At 54.2% G+C, this 19,652-nt stretch overlaps 1 protein-coding gene across 18 annotated transcripts in view; it reads left to right on the forward strand.

Annotated features, from left to right (window-relative positions):
* Positions 1–19,652, forward strand: part of LOC126051050 (protocadherin gamma-C5-like) — a 147,764-nt gene that overhangs the window by 82,601 nt on the left and 45,511 nt on the right. For 4 of the 18 annotated variants that reach the window (XM_049829743.1, XM_049829742.1, XM_049829740.1 and 1 more), the window contains exon 3: positions 16,394–17,812. The exons of 5 other annotated variants lie outside the window; for them this stretch is intronic. In XM_049829743.1, coding sequence (XP_049685700.1) covers positions 16,394–17,812 — 1,419 coding nt within the window. Of the gene's footprint in view, positions 1–10,113; positions 11,034–11,158; positions 12,945–16,299; positions 17,813–19,652 lie in introns of those variants that run through there. 9 more of the 18 variants (XM_049829735.1, XM_049829738.1, XM_049829737.1 and 6 more) reach the window with 6 other exon arrangements.

Here is a 19,652-nt window from a genome sequence, read left to right on the forward strand (position 1 = left end):
TTATGGGGTGAGGTAAGGACAGGGAGGTCACTGAGCAATTACCATCACGGGCAAGCCAGACTTGACTCAAGGAAATGAATTTAATGTATTGCTAGTTAAAGTCAGGGTAGGTAAATGAGAAATAAGAACAATCTTAAAACACCTTCCCTCCACTCCTCCCTTCTGAAGCTGTGTGGAAGATGGCAGCTGTTAGAGTTCCTTCAAGTGTCCGGTACATGCCTTTCATTTTTACAGCTGTAAAGGGAGAGAGGCTTTCATAGAAGTGTTTCCTTAAAATACTACTGGAAGAAATGCTCTTGCTTTTCACATGTACATGCTGAGAAGTCAAATATTCTCCCTGGTAAGGAGAAGTTGTGCAGCTTGTCTTTGGGTGGAGTCTGTCTGCAAATGATGAAGGTCAAGGACAACCATGCAACCTGTGAAGGGTTTGAGGAGAGTCTCGAGAGGGTGCTGTGTGTGAGGAGGTCCTGTTGGAGACATGGCATGTGTTTTGTCAATTCCCAGGTTTTAGTGTCGGTGTTCTGAAACTGAGTGTGAAGGCGTCTCATTTTTGGATATTGCCTTGCTCGGACTCCAGCTGTCCAAGTTGTGGGTTCATCAGTGTGCTCTCCTTTTGCATGATGTTTCCTGGGAATGGCAGTTCCTGAGCACAGACGTACACTTTCTGTTCAGATTTGAGAATCATGTACCTTCCCAGTTGCCCAATGTGCTGAAGCAGGATGATGGTGTCTTTGAGCTGGTACTTTGACAACTGAGTCTGTATCAGAGCTGCATGTTGCTTATGCCCTTGAGAACATTTTACATTTCCTCAAAGTAGTGTTGTTGTCCTAAAAGCGGATTCGTTACCTGCTGTGTGATGCACCAATCTCACACACTCAGGAGATATATTGCTTTTTGTTCGGGCCTGGGTGCTCAGTGGACTTTGCACAAACCAAGCACACCAGATTCACCAGGTGTGTCACTTTTACACAGTAACTATTGCATATCATTTTTGAAACTACTCCTACCTCATACCTATTCAGAATATCTAATGCGGATGCAGAGGATTATATAACCACGACACATCAAAGGCCTTCTCCGCATGCGTCAGGATCTCTGGTGTTCTTTGGTCATCATTTAGGGAGGTATTGCCTCCTCCCTTTGACCACTAAGACACTCTGTGCTGTGTCAATGGTTTGTTTTCCTGCCAGGGGGGATGTTTCATCAATCTGGAAAGAACAGAGAGGGTCAGAATGACCTTGGCTACTTCTGTAGGTATTACTAAAATTATTTAAAGTTAAAAATGATTAACTAACTTGATTTAGAACAGGATTTTCTAATCTAAAGCACAATTTTCTACATCTGACATCAGTGCGATGAACAGAGGAATCTCTTTGCATGTGTCTGTGTTGGCATCTGTGTTCTCGATAAGAAGTTGCATGTGTGACTTTTCTTTCAATGGTGTCTGTCTGCAGAGGTAGCTTTCCTGTTGCATAATATTTGAGCACATTGAAAAATTCTGTCTGTCCCAATAGAGGCTAGGTGAAAAAGTTTGCTGTGGTATAATTTGAAATGTGGAAAAGATGGAAAGATGGTGCAAAAGTTCAGTTTGTCCTAGTTGTTAGATGAGCCCCACAGTTGTGGTTCCATGCATTTCCCCTTCTTTATGTGCAAAGGATTTACTTTGAGGAACTGTGGCTTGCTCTTTGGTGTGAGCTCCTGTGTGAGCCTCCTGTGGACTTTTCCTCAACTAGATACCCTTGTTGTGCACCTACTACAGTTGACATAACCTGAAATATAAAGCTATGATTCCTTCACTTGTGTAGGTTTCCCATTCTTGCCTTGCTTGTTGCACAGGTCTAAAGCTGGGCCTCCTTGTGGCTGGGAACCCTCAAAACATGAAAAGACCTCTTATAGTTGTTGTGCTGAGGAGGCAGTTTCCACCCCTACCTTGAAGGTGTTCAGCTGCCAAGACAAAGACGTTGGCACACTTTTGTTTCCCTACAACGTCACTGAATGAAATGCTCTTTGGCCTGTGGTCGCCATATGGCCAAAACAGTGGATATTGATTGTCCGTGGTGCCGCTAAAGGCTGTGAATGCAGAGCAAGGAGGGTGGGAGGCTGGCTCCCAGCCAGGAAAACTGGTGGGTCAGTGTGGATTTGGCTGAACAATGGTTTGATTTCATGCCTGGTGCCAAGGCCTGTGCCATTCATGCCATGAGCCTTGTTTCCCTGTCCTGAAAGGCAATGACTGTCCTCCAGCAGTAACGTATTTGTGCAATTCCTGTGCCTGCAGAACAATGAAGCATGGGTAAAATGGCTTATAATTCCTGTGTGAAACCTCCTTTATCCATCTGTATCTCCTGTAATGTTGCAATGCATATTTCTTCATAGTTGTAATTACACTTTCTTTCAGGCCTCTGTTTCCTGGAAGGTTGTGGTTCCTTTTCCCTACATCTGGATATTTCTTTTGCATTTGAAACTGTGAGTGTTGTTTTCCAGCAAATACTCACTTCAGCCAAGTAAGACAGAATTTTCAGTGTGAGGAAAATGAAGAAGAAGCTAAAAGAGAATCTGTTGTAATTTCTCAGCAGACTTAGCTTGAGAAAGAGGCCAGTGAGAAGATGTTTAGCCTGACGGCTTTGTAGCTGTGGGAGATGAGCAGGCCATACAGTAGAATAGAGTTGCTGAGAGCTGTTGACTATTTCTCATAATGAAGGCCCTACTATCTAGTCCAGAGTTAGACTTAAGGGCCACACTTGCAGCTTGAGATATGACTGGCTGCCAGGTGCTGTTGGGGATGAGTTTCAGTACCCGCAGTGAAGACCAAGAAGACTTCCCGGTGAGTTTCTCTGAGAACACTTTGTCTTCTAATGCTTCCTTGCCTTCCTTGTCTAATTTACGTTTTTTGTTTACCTGGTCTCATATGTATGTAGGTTTACTTGGAATTATCAACATCGCTTCGTTTAGCAATGTGTCATGTGTTAGTGCCTCTTGCTCATGCTACAGTGGGTGTGAAAGGCAGGAGATGTGAGGGTATCTTTGTGTTCTGTAATTGTCAGGGGGAACAGATATGGGCACGACCTTAGGAGGAGGCGGGAGCATCTCTGTGGAACAGTGGGTGTGATAAAAGAGGGGAGGAGATTCCCCATAAGCCATTAGTTTGATGACCCATTCTCTGCTGGATGACCACTCCTCCTTTAGTGTGTCCGTTTATCATTCCTGTGCTTTAGAATCCTGTTCCTTCTCGCAATGGTGGTGAGGAGACAAATGTACCTCCCTTCTTGGTATGAGCATAGCACATTATCCTCTCCTGGTATGTTTTTGCTTATTATGTGAAGGTCAGAAACAAACCTGCAAGTTGTGTAGGGCTGGAGAGAAGACAGGAGAGCTCTGTGTGTCAGGCTATAGGAGAACAGATGGTCATTTCCTTGCTTGACATAGTTAACACAGCGGTGTGCCTGATGGAGTACTATGCAATGTGAGTTGCTTCTGCTCAGTAAGTTTGGCCCAAGAAATGTTATTCCACCAATCCATCGACTGCTGTACATTCCTAAGTCTTGCCTTGCTTGTTGTCACGAGCTACAGCTCAACCTCAGGGTGTCTGATCACATGTGGAAGGTCACATCTGTTCCAGTTGTCTGAGCGTAGGGGCAGTTCCTACACAAATCTTTGATGCTTATGGCTGTAAAGAGGAAGCATTTCATAGACGGGCATGCGCTCACCCAGGCACGCTTGTCTGTAGGGTAAGAAAGGACAACCATCTCTACTGCAGTCCGCAAACTGGGAACCCTCAAAACATGAAAAGACCTCCTGTAGTTGGGCTGAGGAAGCAGTTTCCATCCCTACCTTGAAAGTGTTCAGCTGCCAAGACAAAGACGTTGGCACACTTCTGTTTCCCTACAATGTCAGTGAATTAAATGTTCTTTTGCCTGTGGTCGCCATGTGGCCAAAACAGTGGATATTGTCTGTGGTGCCACTAAAGGCTGTGAATGCAGAGCAAGGAGGGTGGGAGGCTGGCTCCAGAAAACCTGGTGTATCAGTGTGGCTTTGGCTGAGCAATGGTTTGATTTCATGCCTGGTGACAAGGCTCGTGCCATCATCCAAAGAAATTACGTTGAGGAACTGTGGCTATTTTTTGGGGTTTGAGCTCCTGTTTGAGCCTCCTGTAGACTTGTTAGCAGCTAGTTACCTTTTCTGTGTACCTACTACACTTGACATAATCTCAAATATTAAGCTATGATTCCTTCACTTGTGTAGGTTTCCCATTCCTGCTTTGTTTCTTTGTCCAGTTCTGAAGTTGGACTGTAGAGAGAAAATATGACAAAAGGCTTATGGGTCGAGATAAGGACAGGGAGAGATCATTCAGCATTTACTGTCACAGGCAAACCCGTCTTGACTCAGGGAAGTTAATTTTATGTATTGCCAGTTAAAGTCAGAGTAGGATAATGAGAAACAAGAACAAACTTAAAACACCTTCCCCCCACTCCTCCCTTCTTCCCAGGCTCTACTTCACTGCCAATTTCTCTACCTCCTTCCCCTGAGGGGTGCAGAGGGACAGGGAATGGGGTTTGGGGCCAGTTCACCATGGTTTGTCTCTGCCACTCCTTTGTCTTCTCGTTCTTCCCCTGCTCCAGCGTGGGGTCCCACCCATGGGAGACAGTCCTTTACAAACTTCACCGACAAGTCCTTCCCACAAGCTGCAGATCTTCATAAACTGCTCCAGCGTGGGTCCTTTCCATGGGGTGCAGTCCTTCATGAATGGACTGCTCCAGTGTAGGTCACCTGCAAGGGTCACAGGTCCTGCGCTGCAAGAAGACCTGCTCCAGGTGTGATCCTCTCCACAGAGCATCATGGCCTTCCAAGAGCCTGCTCCAGCAAGGGCTCTCCACAGGCTCACAGCCTCCTTCAGGGCACATCCACCTGCTCTAGCGTTGGGTCCTCCATGGGCTGCAGGGTGGATATCTGCTCCACCATGGACCTCCATGTGCTGCAGGGGGACAACCTGCATCACCATGGTCTTTGTCACAGGCTGCAGGGGAATCTCTGCTCCAGCACCTGGAGCACCTCCTTCTTCACCGACCTTGGTGTCTGCATCGTTGCTTTTCTCACACATTCTCACTCCTCTCTCCCAGCTGCTGCTGCGCAGCAGGTTTTACCTCTTCTTAAACAGGTTATCATAGAGATGCTACCACTGTTGCTGATTGGCTCAATTTGGCCAGTACTGGCTCCATCTTGGAGCCAGCTGGAACTGGATCTGTCATACATGAGGGAAGCGATGGTTTGATTTCATGCCTGGTGCCGAGCCCTGTGCCATCCATGCTGTGATCCTGGTTTCCCTGTCCTGAAAGGTAATGGTAGTCCTCCAACGATAATGAAGTGTTTGCGCATGTTGTGGTTTAACCCCAGCCGGCAACTAAGCACCACGCAGCCGCTCACTCCCTTCCCCCCCACCTAGTGGGATGGGGGAGGGAATCAGGGGAAGAAAAAGAAAAAACTCATGGCTTGAGATAAGAACAGTTTAATACAACAGAAAGGAACAAACTAATAATGATAACAATAACAATAATAAAATGGCAGTTCGTTCCCAAGCAGCGATCCCCTCCCTGGCCCCACTCCCCCCACGTTATATATTAGGCATGACGTCACATGGTAGGGAAATACCCCTTTGGCCAGCTTTGGTCAGCTGTCCTGGCTGTGTGTCTCCTTCCAGCTTCTTGTACCCTGCCAGCCTTCATGCTGGCTGGGCATGAGAAGCTGAAAAATCCTTGGTTTGGTCTAAACACTACTTAGCAACCAATGAAAACATCAGTGTGTTCTCAACAGTCTTCTCATCCAGAATCCAAAACATAACAGTGTTATCCACTACTAGAACAAAAATTAACTCTATCCCAGCTGAAGTCAGGACAGCGCAATAACTGTGCCTGTAGAACCATGATGGTCCTCCTGCTAGCGGAGGACTTTTTTGGTGGGGACACCTGTGGGAAGTGAAGCCTGAGCACCAGCACCAGCACAGAAGAGCTGCCCACGGACACTGAGGGGCCACATGTCTATAAGCCCATAGTCTCTCACTGTTTTCCTTGAGCCTTTCTCAACCTCTGTCCTCTTTCCCCTGGGTTTTTCTGGGTGGCGTGGAAGGGAAGTGCTGATCTGTGTCTCCAGGAAAGAATGAAAGAAGGAACAGCGTAACCACCATCCATTCAGAGCAGTAAGTTGACTGTGTTTGTGCCGAGTAAAATGGTAGAAACTAAAACTGGCATTCCTGAAACCTTTTGATCTCTAGTGAAATCGCCTGACTCTGCATAATAGACTCTGTGACATGGTCAGCTTTGTGTTGCAGAGCTTGTTTTTCTTTCTCAATCCTTTTTCCCACTGGGATGCACTCGGACCCAATTGATAGCATTGGACACAGAGCTGTTGGTTATTGCTGGTTTTATAATGGAAGTCGGAAAGGAAATGAGTGTGCAGTTCCATGAATAGAGAGAGTTTGTTCTGCGTAAAGAAAGAAAGAAAGGAGTCTCCCTGTCTGCCCTCCCACCTTTTGGAGGAAGGCTGCTACAGAAATGGCAGGATTAGTGGGATGGATTAATTTTCTCCAGGCATGAGTTCTCTGTGTTCTTGCTGCAGGTATTTCTCACTGTTCATTCCATCCTTGGAGGTAGCCCCTTCCTTGCCTATCGAGGTGAAGGTGAAGGGAGGTGTTGATGTACAGCTGAGGGTAGAAAAGCATTTCCCTGGAGGGCTGTAGTTGCTATGTCACAAATACAGGATTTTTTCCATCCATACCTCGATGTTTCCATCCATGCCTTGAAGGTTTAGAGCTGCCAAAACAAACACTTGGATAGACTTCTGTTTCTGTACAGTGTTGCCTAGTGAAACGCTCTTTTGCCTGTGGCTGATACATGGCCAAACCCTGGATGTTGCCCATGGTGCAAATAGAGGTTGCGAACACAAAGCCAGCAGGCTGGCACCCAAGCAGGAAAATTGGTAGGTCAATGTGGCTTTGGCTGAGCAATGGTTTCATTTCATGCCTGGTGCCAAGGCCTATGCCATTCATGCGGTGATCCTGGTTCCATCGTCCTGAAAGGCAACGACAGTCCTCCAGCAGTAAAGCGTTTGTACAATAATTTTCCCTGAATAACCATCATGCATGTTTAGATCCTGTTTGAAACCTCCTTTATCCATCTGTATCTCCCTGTAACATCTGCAATGTAGAGTTTCCTCATAGTTGTAATTACACTGTCTTTCATGCCTTTGTTTCCTGGAAGGTCAGGGTTCATTTTGCCCCATTTCTGGATAGTTCTTTATCTTTGGAGACTCAGAGTGTTGTTTTGCAGCAAATCCTTACTTCTCCTGGCAAGCTCTCAGCCACCGGAAGATAGAATTTTATGTATGAGAAAAAGAAAGCAGAAGCTAAAGAGAATCAGTTATACTTTCTCAGAAGACTTAGCTTGAGAAAGGGTCCTGTGATTAGGCGTTTTCACTTACGGCTTCAGACTTGTGGGAGATGAGCAGGCCACAGAGTAGAAAAAGTGATGAGAGGTGATGAGTTTTTCATAAAAGGACCCCTCCCACTCTGCAGTCCAGAGTAAGACTTTAGGGTTGCACGTGCAGCTTAAGAATGCAACAGCTCCCAGGTGCTCTGGGGGATGAATTTCCATGCCCACAGTGAAGACTGAGACATCTTCCTGGTGAGTTTCTCTGACAGTACTTTTAATGCTTGCCTGCATCGCTTGCCTGATTTTTTTTTTTTTTCCTTTTCTTGCCCCCTCCCTGCCCCCTGGTGTTCTATGTATGTAGGTTTAGTTATAAGTAGTGGCATATCTTCTTTTAGCAATGCGTTGTGTGATAGTGCCCCTTGCTCATGTTACATCTGGTGTGGAAGGCAGGAGATGTAAGGGGGGTACATTTGTGTTCTGGTTTTGTTAATCGTGAATAGATGTAAGCATGACCTTTGAAGAAGTTGCATCTCTGTGGAACAGTGTGTGTGATAAAAGAGGAGAAGAGATTTCTCCTAAGCAAAGAGTTTGATGACCCAGTCTCTGTTGGATGACGGCTCATCTTTTAGTTTGGCCGTGTTAACTCTTGTGTGCTTTTGAATACTTATGTTTCTTCTGAGAATGCTGGTGAGCAGACAGATGTATGTCCTTTCTTGGTATGATCTTGATGCATTAGCCTCTCATGACATGTGTGTGCCAGTTATGAGGGTCAGAAGGTAACCTGCAAGTTGTGTGGGGATGGAGAGAAATGAGAACAATGATGAGGGGGTAGAACATCTTGTAATTCCTGTGTGAAACCTCCTCTATCCATGTATTTCTCCCTGTAACGTTTTGATGGACACTTTCATCAAAGTGGTAATTACATTTTCCCATCCTTTGATCTGCCTTCAGGCCTTGTTTCCCAGAAGGTCATGCTTCATGTTTTCCACTTGTGGATTGTTCTTTTGCAGTTGGAACTGAGTGTTGTTTTGCAGCAAACACTGACTTCCCTGGAGAACCACGTGAAGACAAGTCTTTTCTGTGTGAGGAAAATGAAACAGAAGTGAAAACTGAGTCTCTCACATGCTCTTATACCTAGATAAAGACCTTTGATAAAGCATTTACACAGTAGAAAAAGTCACAAGGACTGACGGATTTCCAAAAGCCACCCCCCTACTATGTAGTCCAAAGTAAAACTTCAGGGCTTTGCTTGTGGGTTCAGACCTCAGTCACTTCCAGGCGCTCTGCAACATTAATTTTCAAGGCAGAGTTGTGGCCAAGCCTCTGTACATTCCAGTAGTCAAATACTTATCTCGGTGGAGCAAGTCAGAGTGTTTGGGTTTGTTTATTAATCATCAGAAATGACTGAGAGATTTGAGCTGCTGCTTTGCAAGAAGGAACTCGTGGAGAACATTTGCACACCCCCCTACACATCACTTACTCCAAGTGGATAACACGCACTCATGAAGATCAATGAGCATTATTGCACAGCAGCAGTCACCTCTGATCCCATTCTGGCAAGCTGGCTACTCAGCAAGGTGCTACAGACTGGTGTAGAGTACTGCTGGCCAATCCCACCTACCTGTGGCTTGTTCTTATGTCTCTGAGGACTACAAGGCTACGTGTCCCTCTGTGTGATTTCCTAGCCTGCACAGGCCTGCATGTGTCACAGTAGGAAATCACCTGCCCCATCTTGCTTAGTGAGAGGTACTTGTTTTGGCTTCTTTGGTTTAATTAAGTGCTGCTGAGTTTTGTTGTTCTCATTAAAGGAACACATGGTGCCTAGTAAAGGCATGCCACGCAGTAAAGGCAAGAGAGGCCTAGCAAACCCTTCTAAATCACTGCAACTTGCCTAGCTTTCACCTTGAGGCCTCAGCGACTTGTGGCAAAGCAACTGCAAATCACAGCACTGAAGTACCTGCCCCAATGAGGTCAGGTGGAGGTTTTGGTTTTGTATATTAATCACCAGAAATCGTTGACAAGCTTTCAGCTGATCAGGCAGTCCTTGCATGGGCTGGCCAGATGGTGGGACTTTTGCCTAGAAGCTCCCAAAATCACAGAGAGAGAAAAATGCAAAATCGAGCCTTATGGCAGGCCTCAGACTTTGGCATTTCCAGCAAGAGCACTGAAGGTTTTTCTGGATGGAAGAGGAGTCAGCGTCAGGATGTGCACAGGGCAAAGAGCCTACACGGTTCTGCGCGATGTTCTTCTCTGCCAGGCATGTACAGTGACATCGGTCTGAGTTCAGGTCCACTACCTTTAGGCTTCACATCTCTCCGTCAGTGTTAACTGCTGTTCTAAACAGAATCAATCCTGAGCATTTCAGAATAAAATGAAATTCACCCTTTTCGCGTGGGCTTCAGAGAAACACGTGTGCAGGGAGATGAAACATCAGGAAAAGCTGAAAACATGCATGACAAAACTTCTTTATTGCTCTGTCGCAGACATTTCCCTCTTAGTTTTCATACCGACTCACGCCAGAAGACGTAAAGGTACATGACAGAGTGTATCACTACTTTAAAAGTCTACTGCGGCCTCAAAATCCGTCTTGAGTAGGAGACGACGGTTGTATTATAATGGCTAGCGTTGCTGCTAAGCATGACGTCCGTGCCTCTGAGTGCCCTTTTGTATTAAAAGAGAGACCGCCAAGCTTGACGCGTACAGATCGAAAGCCCGGGCCGCCGTGAGCGAGCGCGGCCATCAGCCGGCTGCGGTGGCGTCGCGGCGCCTCCGGGTGCCGCTGTTGGCCGAGGCGGAGCGGCGCTGGAGCCGCAGCCGGAGCCCAGCCGCAGCCGCAGCCGCCGCAGCGTCCTGCCCCCGCAGGCTGCTCGCTCGCACGGCGCCGGCCGGAGCGGCAGCGGCACGGGCAGCAGAGGCGAGAGGCGGCGCGGCGCGGGGAGCAGCGGCGTCCGAGCCGGCGCCGAGATCGCTGGCCTCCGGCGGGCCCTGCGCTCGCTGCGGAGCGTGGCTGCAAGGGACGCAGGGCAGCGGCAGGAGGGAGGAGCGCGGCGAGCGCTGCCCAGAATGGCGGGCAGGCAGAGGCAGAGGCAGAGCGGCCGGCGAGCAGGCGGGCGAGTGCTGCTGCCCGCTTTGCTGCTGGGCTTGTGCTGCCGGGCGGCGCCGGAGCGGGTCCGCTACGCCATCCCCGAGGAGCTGGGCAGAGGCTCGCTGGTGGGGCCGCTGGCGCGGGACCTGGGGCTGAGCCCGGCCGACCTGCCGGCACGCCAGCTGCGGCTCAGCGCCGAGAAGCAGTACTTCGGCGTGAGCGGGGAGAGCGGGAACCTCTACGTGAGCGAGAGGCTGGACCGGGAGGAGATGTGCGGCGAGGCGGCGTCCTGCTCCGTCAGCTTCGAGGCGCTGGTGCAGAACCCGCTCAACGTTTTCCACGTCGAGGTGGCCATCCAGGACATCAACGACCACGCCCCGCACTTCTTGCGTGACAGTTTCCAGCTGGAGATCAACGAGTTGACTTCTCCCGGCACCCGCTTTGCCTTGGGCACGGCCGAGGACGCAGACGTGGGCAGCAACTCGCTGCAGGGCTACGAGCTGGAGTCCAACGGGTACTTCGCGGTGGAGGTGAAGGAGAGCCAGGACGGCAGCAAGTTCGCGGAGCTGGTGCTGCGGCGTGCGCTGGACCGGGAGAGCCAGCAGAGCCTGCGGCTGGTGCTGACGGCGCTGGACGGCGGCGAGCCGCCCCGCAGCGGCACCGCCCAGCTCTGCATCAACGTCACCGACGCCAACGACAACCCACCCGTGTTCGCGCAGGACCGCTACCGCGCCAGCCTGCGGGAGGACGCGCCGCCGGGCTCGATGGTGCTGAACGTCTCTGCCTCCGACGCCGACGCCGGCACCAACGCCCGCATCACCTACGGCTTCGGGGAAACGCCGGCCAAGGTGCTTCAGAAATTCGTGGTGGACGCTGAGAGTGGGACGATCACACTGCAGGCGGCGCTGGACTTCGAGGACACGCGAGTCTACACACTGCTGGTGGAGGCAAGGGACGGGGGCGGTCTGATGGCACACTGCAAGGTGGAGGTGGAGGTGCTGGACGTGAACGACAACGCGCCCGAGGTGACACTGACGTCGGTGTCGAGCCCGGTGCCCGAGGACGCGCCGGCCGGCACGGTGGTGGCCCTGGTGAAAGTGCGGGACCGGGACTCCGGGGAGAACGGTCAGGTGTCGTGCGAGCTGTCGGGCGAGGCGCCGCTGTCGATCGTGGCGTCGTCGGGCGGCTCGTACAAGGTGGTGACGGCGAGCGCGCTGGACCGCGAGCAGGCGGCCGAGCACCGGGTGGCGGTGGTGGCCAGGGACCGGGGCAGCCCGGCGCTCTCGAGCCGCGCGGCGCTGGTGCTGGAGGTGTCGGACGTGAACGACAACGCGCCGGTGTTCGAGGAGGCCGCCTACAGCGCCTACGTGGCGGAGAACAACGCGGCGGGCGCGCCGGTGCTGCGCGTGCGCGCGCGGGACGCGGACGCGGGCGCCAACGGGCGCGTCAGCTACTGGCTGGCGGGCGGCAGCGCGGGCGCGGCGCCGTACGTGTCGGTGGAGGCGCGGAGCGGCGCGGTGTACGCGCAGCGCTCCTTCGACTACGAGCAGTGCCGCGAGTTCGCGGTGGCGGTGCGGGCGCAGGACGGCGGGGCGCCGGCGCGGAGCTCGACGGCGACGGTGCGCGTCTTCGTGCTGGACCGCAACGACAACGCGCCGCGGGTGCTGTGGCCGGCGGCGGGCGCGGGGGCGGGCGCGGGGGCGGGCGCGGCCCCGGCCCCGGCCCCGGCCCCGGCCCCGTTCGAGGTGGTGCCGCGGTCGGCCGAGGCCGGGTACCTGGTGGCCAAGGTGGTGGCGGTGGACGCGGACGCGGGGCGCAACGCGTGGCTGTCGTACGAGCTGGTGCAGGCGCCGGAGCCGGCGCTGTTCCGCGTGGGGCTGCACAGCGGCGAGGTGCGGACGGCGCGGGCCGTGTCGGAGAGGGACGCGGCGAAGCAGCGGCTGGTGGCCGTGGTGAAGGACCACGGGCAGCCGGCGCTGTCGGCCACGGCCACGCTGCACGTGGTGCTGGCCGAGAGCTTGCAGGAGGCGCTGCCGGAGCTGAGCGAGCGGGCGGCGGGCGCCGACTCGCCGGCGGAGCTGCAGTTCTACCTGGTGCTGGCGCTGGCGCTCCTCTCCGCCCTCTTCCTGCTGAGCGTGGCGCTGGCCGTGCTGGCGCGGGTGCGCCGGGCCGGGCCGCCCGCCGTCCTGCGCTGCCTGGGCGCGCAGCGCTTCTCCGTGGCCGGCGCCGCCTTCCCGGCCGACTTCTGCGAGGGCACCTTGCCCTACTCCTACAACCTGTGCGTGGCGCCGGGCCGCGCCGTCGCCGAGGGCGCTTGGCTGCCGCCGCCGCTGCCCAGCCTGGCCGCGGAGGAGCTTCTCGGCGCGGAGCCCTGCGGGAAGCGGAGCCCGACCAGCAGCGCCGGCGCGGGAGAGCCGCCCGCGGACGCCGAGGCCCCGCAGGTCTGTAAGCCCGCGCAGTCCTTGTCTCTGAGCCTTTCCTAACCTCACGCCGAGGGGACTGGGCTCTTGCTCGTCCTTCGGCCGCTTGGGCGCCTGCTGACGCGCTCTCTTTCCACGAACGAATGAAAGGGCCAAGGCTAAGGCTGTGCTATGTGCTAGTTGTTTTCTTTTTGTGACGGACCCCCGAACAGAGGGGGCATGTGCATCGCTGCCTGCTGCTGAGTTACTCTCCAGTGGAGCAGCAAGTCCAAACTGTAAGCACGGCCTGTACCGAGTAAGGCTGTAAAAGCAAAAGAAAAGAAACCCCAAAAACAAAGTGGGGCGAAATGGAGGCTGATTGAGAGCGACCTCCGATGTGCAGCCCAAAAGCAACGAAGTCGAGAGCCAAGGGCCGTCCCTGAGGAGGACTCCTTGGGAGCGGGGATCTTCATTGCTGCCTTGTGCTATGGCTGGGGGTTTGGGAAACTAATGTGGCTGGTGGCGTTCCAGTGTGACACACTTTTGATATGCAGAAAGGGTGAGGGGAAAATCGTGCAAGCACGACTGCTGCTCATTGCTGTGCAACTGGTGGTGCAGATTGTGCTTTTGAACTAACGGGCCAAGACTCGTAATCAGCTGCACGGAATATTAAGAGCACTTTATATTGTATAACGGTAACAAAAACGTTTTTCCCCGCGGTAGAAATAACACAACAACGGGAGGCGTGTCATTTCTTTCTGGTCGTCATCGCCCCCTCCTAGCCGATTCCTTCACGTTATCGAATTAATTGTTTAGGTGTAAATGCCTATGAAGTATGCAGACCCTTAATTTATGTGGCCTAATGGGAAATCACCCATTCAAGTCCGTTAAATTTCCTGTTTCGGTATTAGCTGCCTCTGTAGGTCTTCCAACAGTTGAACGATGTAGCCATTAGCTCAGTGACTTCACTAAAGCACTCCATTGCTCTCATCCCGTTCTGAAATACTGTCGGGACTGGACGACTAGTGGGAAAATAGGCGCAGAAGAAAAATTGGGAGCAACGCAAAGGTGTCGTATGGCTGCAGTCACCCTCCATTTTCCTAGGGTGGGCCACAGAATGGGCGGTATGAAGGGGAGTATTTCAAGGAAAGTTCCTGAATCGTGGGTTCATGAGCCTGATATACTTGCTTCTCCGGGGGTGTGTGGGATGTGTGTCCGACTATCACGTTTTGTATTTCAGAGCCTCTTTTCTCTTGCTCTCCTTGTAGCAGTCATTCAAGCACGACGTATACAGAAAGTCGTGTTAAGAGCTTGTGGTATGGACTTAGATTCTCAGTTGATTGACCCCACCTTCTTGGGCCTTTGAATGTCTAATCTCAGCCAATGGTGGTGATGTAGTTAGTTTCCAGCGTGTTCCTTATTGTTGTCCCACAAACGGGGTTCGTTTACCCGGCCCGCAATCCAATACCAGACAGAGTCGAGGTATTTTTAAAGTAATTTCGTGGATGCGCATGAACGGGTGCCTGTCTCAAGACAGCACACCTTTGTATCAAAACTCCCCACGTTTATCTAATTACGTAATACATATTGACTATTATTTCCCTTAAGGATTGGTTCTTTCTTCTTCGCCTGTCATGTAAATTAGTGCGCAGACTCGGTATTCTTCCTTCATGGTCTTCTTTTGAGTAGGTGGTCTCATTTGAGTAGCTGGTGAACGAGTCGGTGGTTGCGATCTCCCCCTGTAGGAATTGCCTCTTACCTACTTCTTACTCTGTCTTGGCAATTACAGGTGGTTCTTCAAGGTTCATTTAGCAGACCACAATTCCTTACCTTTTTCTGACATAAACAAAAAGCTCCATTGTCAGAAGAAAGACCTTCTGGAATATCAAACCTAGGGATAATTTCTTTTGATAAGGCCTTAATTATTTCTCTAGCCTTCTTTGCACGTCTTTGGCCAATCAAAAAAGTTATCTACTATCATCAAGAAATATCTGTATGAATTACACCGTGGTAGTGACATAACATCTATTTGCCAGTATTCGCCAGGAGTTATTCCTTGTTTCACAACTTCTCCTGTAACCCTCTTGGTAATTTTTTGGGTGATTAGCACAACAAATAGCACGTCTCTTAACTATTATGTCTGTCAGATTTTGCATTTTTGGCCCTTCAAGCTATCTTTTTGGCAGTCAATACCAATGCATTTGCTCTTGAATGTGTTTCGCGATGCACTCTTTTAAGTAGGCTTTCCATCGTCCTGTCAGAAAGTAGCAGTTGCTTTAAAGGTGTCACCCGCCATCCCTGATCATTCTTAGAACAATCTAATTGTTCTGGCAATTAATCTTCTCTCTCAGTATATTTTGGAGGTGATGGTTCTAAACGAGATGCTGGAATTAAGCCTCCTTCAACTGTAGACTCTTTGAGAGCTGCTTCTTTTGCCACTTGGTGTGCTTTTCGATTTCCCTTTATCATTTCACTGTTCCCACTGTGATGGGCTTTACAATGTGTTATTGGAACTTCCTTGGGTAGAAGAAATGCCTGTAAAAGTTTCGCTATTTCTTCTTCATACTGAATTGGGGTTCCTTGCGAGCCTATAAGTCCTCTTTCTTTCCAAATGGCTCCATGTGCGTGCTTCACCCACGCCTTAGCCTTTAAATGCCTAATCTCAGTCAATGGTCGTGGCGTAGTTAATTCCAAGCGTGTTCCTTAGGAACGGAGGTATTTAACGCAAAGTTCCTGCCGCTGGGGTTCCTAACTCTGGTTCACGGCGGGGGGCGGGGGGTGTGTCTGAATATCCCGGGTTGTGTTTCAGAGCCTGTTTCCTCTTGCTCTCCCTGTACCAGTCATTCAGGCATGACCGCTACGCATATTGCGGTTGGTGATTATGCCTTCGGGCTAATGGTATGAGGCTCGTAATCACGTGCATGTGAGACGAAGAGACGTTATTTTACTTGGCATGTCTCGGCGTTAGCAATGATTTTTCCCGTGCGGTCGGAACAGCACGGCGACGGGAGGCCTCTGCCTTCCTCCTGGTCGTGATCGCCTCGCGGGTGGAAGGAGAGATGGTCTGGTTAAAAGGCAGCGCAGGAGATGACCGCTTGACGGGCCCCGCTGTCCCCGTGGCGACGGTGCCGTCCCCGCCCGCTGCCCGTGGGAAAGGCAGGGCGGGCAGCGCTCGGCAGCGCTGGGTGCCTGCAGTGCCGGGAGGAGGCTGCGGGCGCCGCTGTTGACCGAGGAGGAGCGAGAGGAAGGCCGGAGCGCTGCCGGCAGCCCCGCCCGCTGCGGCCCGGCTCGCTCGCTCGCTGGCTGGCTGGCTCGGCGGCCGGGCGGTCTGCGAGCGTCCCCGCGGTGCGGAGCCGTGCTGCAGCGAGGCGGAGGGGCCGGCGGCAGCGGCCGGGAGCGGCGAGCCGGGGCCGGAGCCTGAGAGGGAAGCGGAGCCCGAGCGGGAAGCGCCTGGGAAGAGCGTGCGGCGGCGGTGCGTGGCCGCGGCGGAGATGTGCGCGGCGGGGAGGCGCTGGGGCCGGCGGGAGCGAGCCCTGCTGTGGTGCGTCCTGGTGGCGGCGTGGGAGGCGGCGTGGGGGCAGCTGCACTACTCGGTTCTCGAGGAGATGCCGAAGGGCTCGTTCGTGGGCGACGTGGCCAAGGACCTGGGGCTGGAGCTGCCGGCGCTCCGCGAACGCGGCGTCCGTATCCTAGACAGAGGTAGGACGCAGTATTTCGCTCTGCACGAGAAGACGGGACATTTGGTGACGGCGGAGCGGATAGACAGAGAGCAGCTGTGCCGGCTGGTGGAGAAATGCGTGGTGCGCTGTGAGGTGATAGTGGAGGGGGAAATGAAGTTTTACGGCATCGAAGTGGAAATCACGGATATTAACGACAACGCGCCAAGCTTCCAAGAGACAGAAACGGAGCTGAGAATGAGCGAGACGACAGCCCCTGGGTCGCGGTTTCCCCTGGCCGAGGCCCACGACCCGGACTCGGGACGGAATTCGCTGCAGAGCTACGAGCTGAGCGGCGACGAGCACTTCTCGCTGGCCGTGCAGGCGGGTCCCGGCGGGGAGCAGCGTCCCGAGCTGGTGCTGGCGAAGGCGCTGGACCGGGAGGAGGCGGCGTTTCACGAGCTGGTGCTGAGGGCGAGCGACGGCGGAGAGCCGGCGCGGACGGGCACGGCGCGGATCCGCGTGGCGGTGCTGGACGCGAACGACAACGCGCCCGTGTTCAGCCAGGCGGAGTACACGCTGCGTGTGCCGGAGGACGTGCCCGTGGGCTCCACCCTCGTCACCGTCACGGCCACCGACGCCGACGAGGGTTTCTACGGGCACGTGATGTATTCGTTGAGGAAAACGAAGGACCTGGCATCAGAGATTTTCCAGCTAGACGCCGAGAAGGGAGCCATCACACTGCTGCGGAGCCTGGACTTCGAGGAAGGCGACTCTCACGAACTGCAGGTGCAGGCACATGACGGAGGAGATCTTTTCGATACGGCCAAAGTCGCGATCACGGTGACAGACGTCAACGACAACGCGCCCGAACTGACAGTGTCGTCGGCGCTGAGCGCGATCTCGGAGGACGCGCCGCCGGGGACGGTGGTGGCCCTGCTGCACGTGCAGGATCGGGACTCGGGGGCAAACGGCGAGGTGCGGTGCAGCATCGCCGAGCGCCTGCCGTTCCGGCTGGAGAAGTCCTTTGAGGACTACTACCGCGTGGTGACGGCGAGGGATCTGGACCGGGAGGAGGTGGCGGAGTACAACGTGACGGTGCGGGCGGCGGACGGCGGGTCGCCGGCGCTGTGGAGCAGCGCGGTGCTGGCGCTGCGGGTGCTGGACGTGAACGACAACGCGCCGGTGTTCGCGGAGGCGCGCTACAGCGCCCGGCTGCCCGAGAACAACGCGGCGGGCGCGCTGGTGCTGACGGTGCGGGCGGCGGACGCGGACTGGGGGCAGAACGCGCGCGTGCGGTACCGGCTGTCGGAGGGGCGGGTGCGGGGCGCGCCGCTCTCGTCCTACGTGTCGGTGCAGGCGGAGACGGGCGCGCTGTACGCGCTGCGCTCCTTCGACTACGAGGAGGTGCGCGAGGTGGGGCTGTGGGTGCGGGCGGAGGACGGCGGCGCGCCGGCGCTGAGCAGCAACGTGTCGGTGCGGCTCGTGATCGTGGACGAGAACGACAACGCGCCGCAGGTGCTGTACCCGCCGCCGGCGCCGGCGCCGGGCGCGGGCTGGGCGGGCGCGGAGCTGGCGCCGCGCTCGGCGGAGCCCGGGGCGCTGGTGGCCAAGGTGGTGGCGGTGGACGCGGACGCGGGGCAGAACGCGTGGCTGTCGTACGAGCTGGCCAAGGCGACGGAGCCGGGGCTGTTCCGCGTGGGGCTGCACAGCGGCGAGGTGCGGACGGCGCGCTTCCCGCTGGCCCGCGACGCGGCGCGGCAGAGCCTGGTGGTGGTGGTGAAGGACCACGGGCGGCCGGCGCTGTCGGCCACGGCCACGCTGACGGTGGTGCTGGCCGAGAGCGTGGCCGAGCTGCTGTCGGAGCTGGGCAGCGCGGCGGCGGCGGCGCCGGGCGAGCCGGCCGGCAGCCTGACGCGGTGGCTGGTGGTGGCCGTGGCGGCCGTGTCCTGCCTCTTCCTCGCCTTCCTGCTGCTGCTGCTGGCGCTGCGCCTGCGGCGCTGGCGCCGCTCGCAGCTGCTGGCGGCGGGCAGCGGCGCCTTGCGCGGCGTCCCGGCCTCGCACTTCGTGGGCATCGACGGCGTCCGCGCCTTCCTGCACTCCTACTCGCACGAGGTGTCGCTCACCGCCGACTCGCGCAAGAGCCAGCTCCGCTTGTCGGGCGGCAGCTGCTGCGACACCCTCCCGGCCCGGCCGCCGCCCGACGAGCCCGCGCCGCTGCTCGGGGAGGACCCTGCCGGCGCCCGCCGCGCGGACCCCGCCGCTGCCCCGGTGAGTTCCTCCCACCAGCCCTTCTCCGCGGCATAACGCTTCCCTCCGCTGCTTCTCCGCCCTTTCCCCCCCGTCTTGTGTCTCCTGCCTCGGGAGGTGGAGGTAGCGGGAAGGCAAAGCTTCGCTCGGCCACGCGCGGGTCGCTGGCGCCTCGTGCTCCCGGGAGGTGAGCGTGGGATGGCGGCTCAGCGTGACCGTTGCTGCGGGAGGCAGGAGAAGCGGGAGGCTGCTGTTGCCTGCTGGAGCTTCCTCTCAGCGGGGCTTGCTGCTTCTATTAGTCGGCCGCCAATTTTTTTCATTTTGTTCCCCGACCGGTTTTCCTGTTAGAGTAGGTCTTCTTAACGGATGTGTTGCAGTATTAACAAATCGAAGTTTTCCTTATTAGCAGCATCAGATGTCTTCCCGACAGCAATAGTGCTTGAGTAGGATGAGATTCTCTTGAAACGGAACTTTAATTACCCCGTGTATATCGTGCCGTGATGGGTTAATCATTTATACTTTTCATACAGCCCTATTGCTTGTTTCGTATCATTACCTGCTCGCGCATGTTGTAGCACTTGATCTTGTGTTGTTTATTATTTATTGTCGTTGAAATCAGTGTGTGAGGAACTGAGTACTACATATTCTTAATAGCAGTACTCGTTAGAAAGGTTCTCTTCTTTTTTAATGTGTTTCTTACCTGCCATTGAGCAGTTTTACTTATTGGATGGGACTTTTTGAAATACAAAATTATTTTTATGTTGTACGGCGTGTTAGTTGAGGTGTTTTTCTGAAGTCCGTCTTTGTTTCACTTAATTATCACTCTTCCCTTGTAACACAGCTT

The sequence above is a fragment of the Accipiter gentilis genome, chromosome 26, assembly GCF_929443795.1.
Source record: "Accipiter gentilis chromosome 26, bAccGen1.1, whole genome shotgun sequence".
NCBI classification, from domain to species: domain Eukaryota; kingdom Metazoa; phylum Chordata; class Aves; order Accipitriformes; family Accipitridae; genus Astur; species Astur gentilis.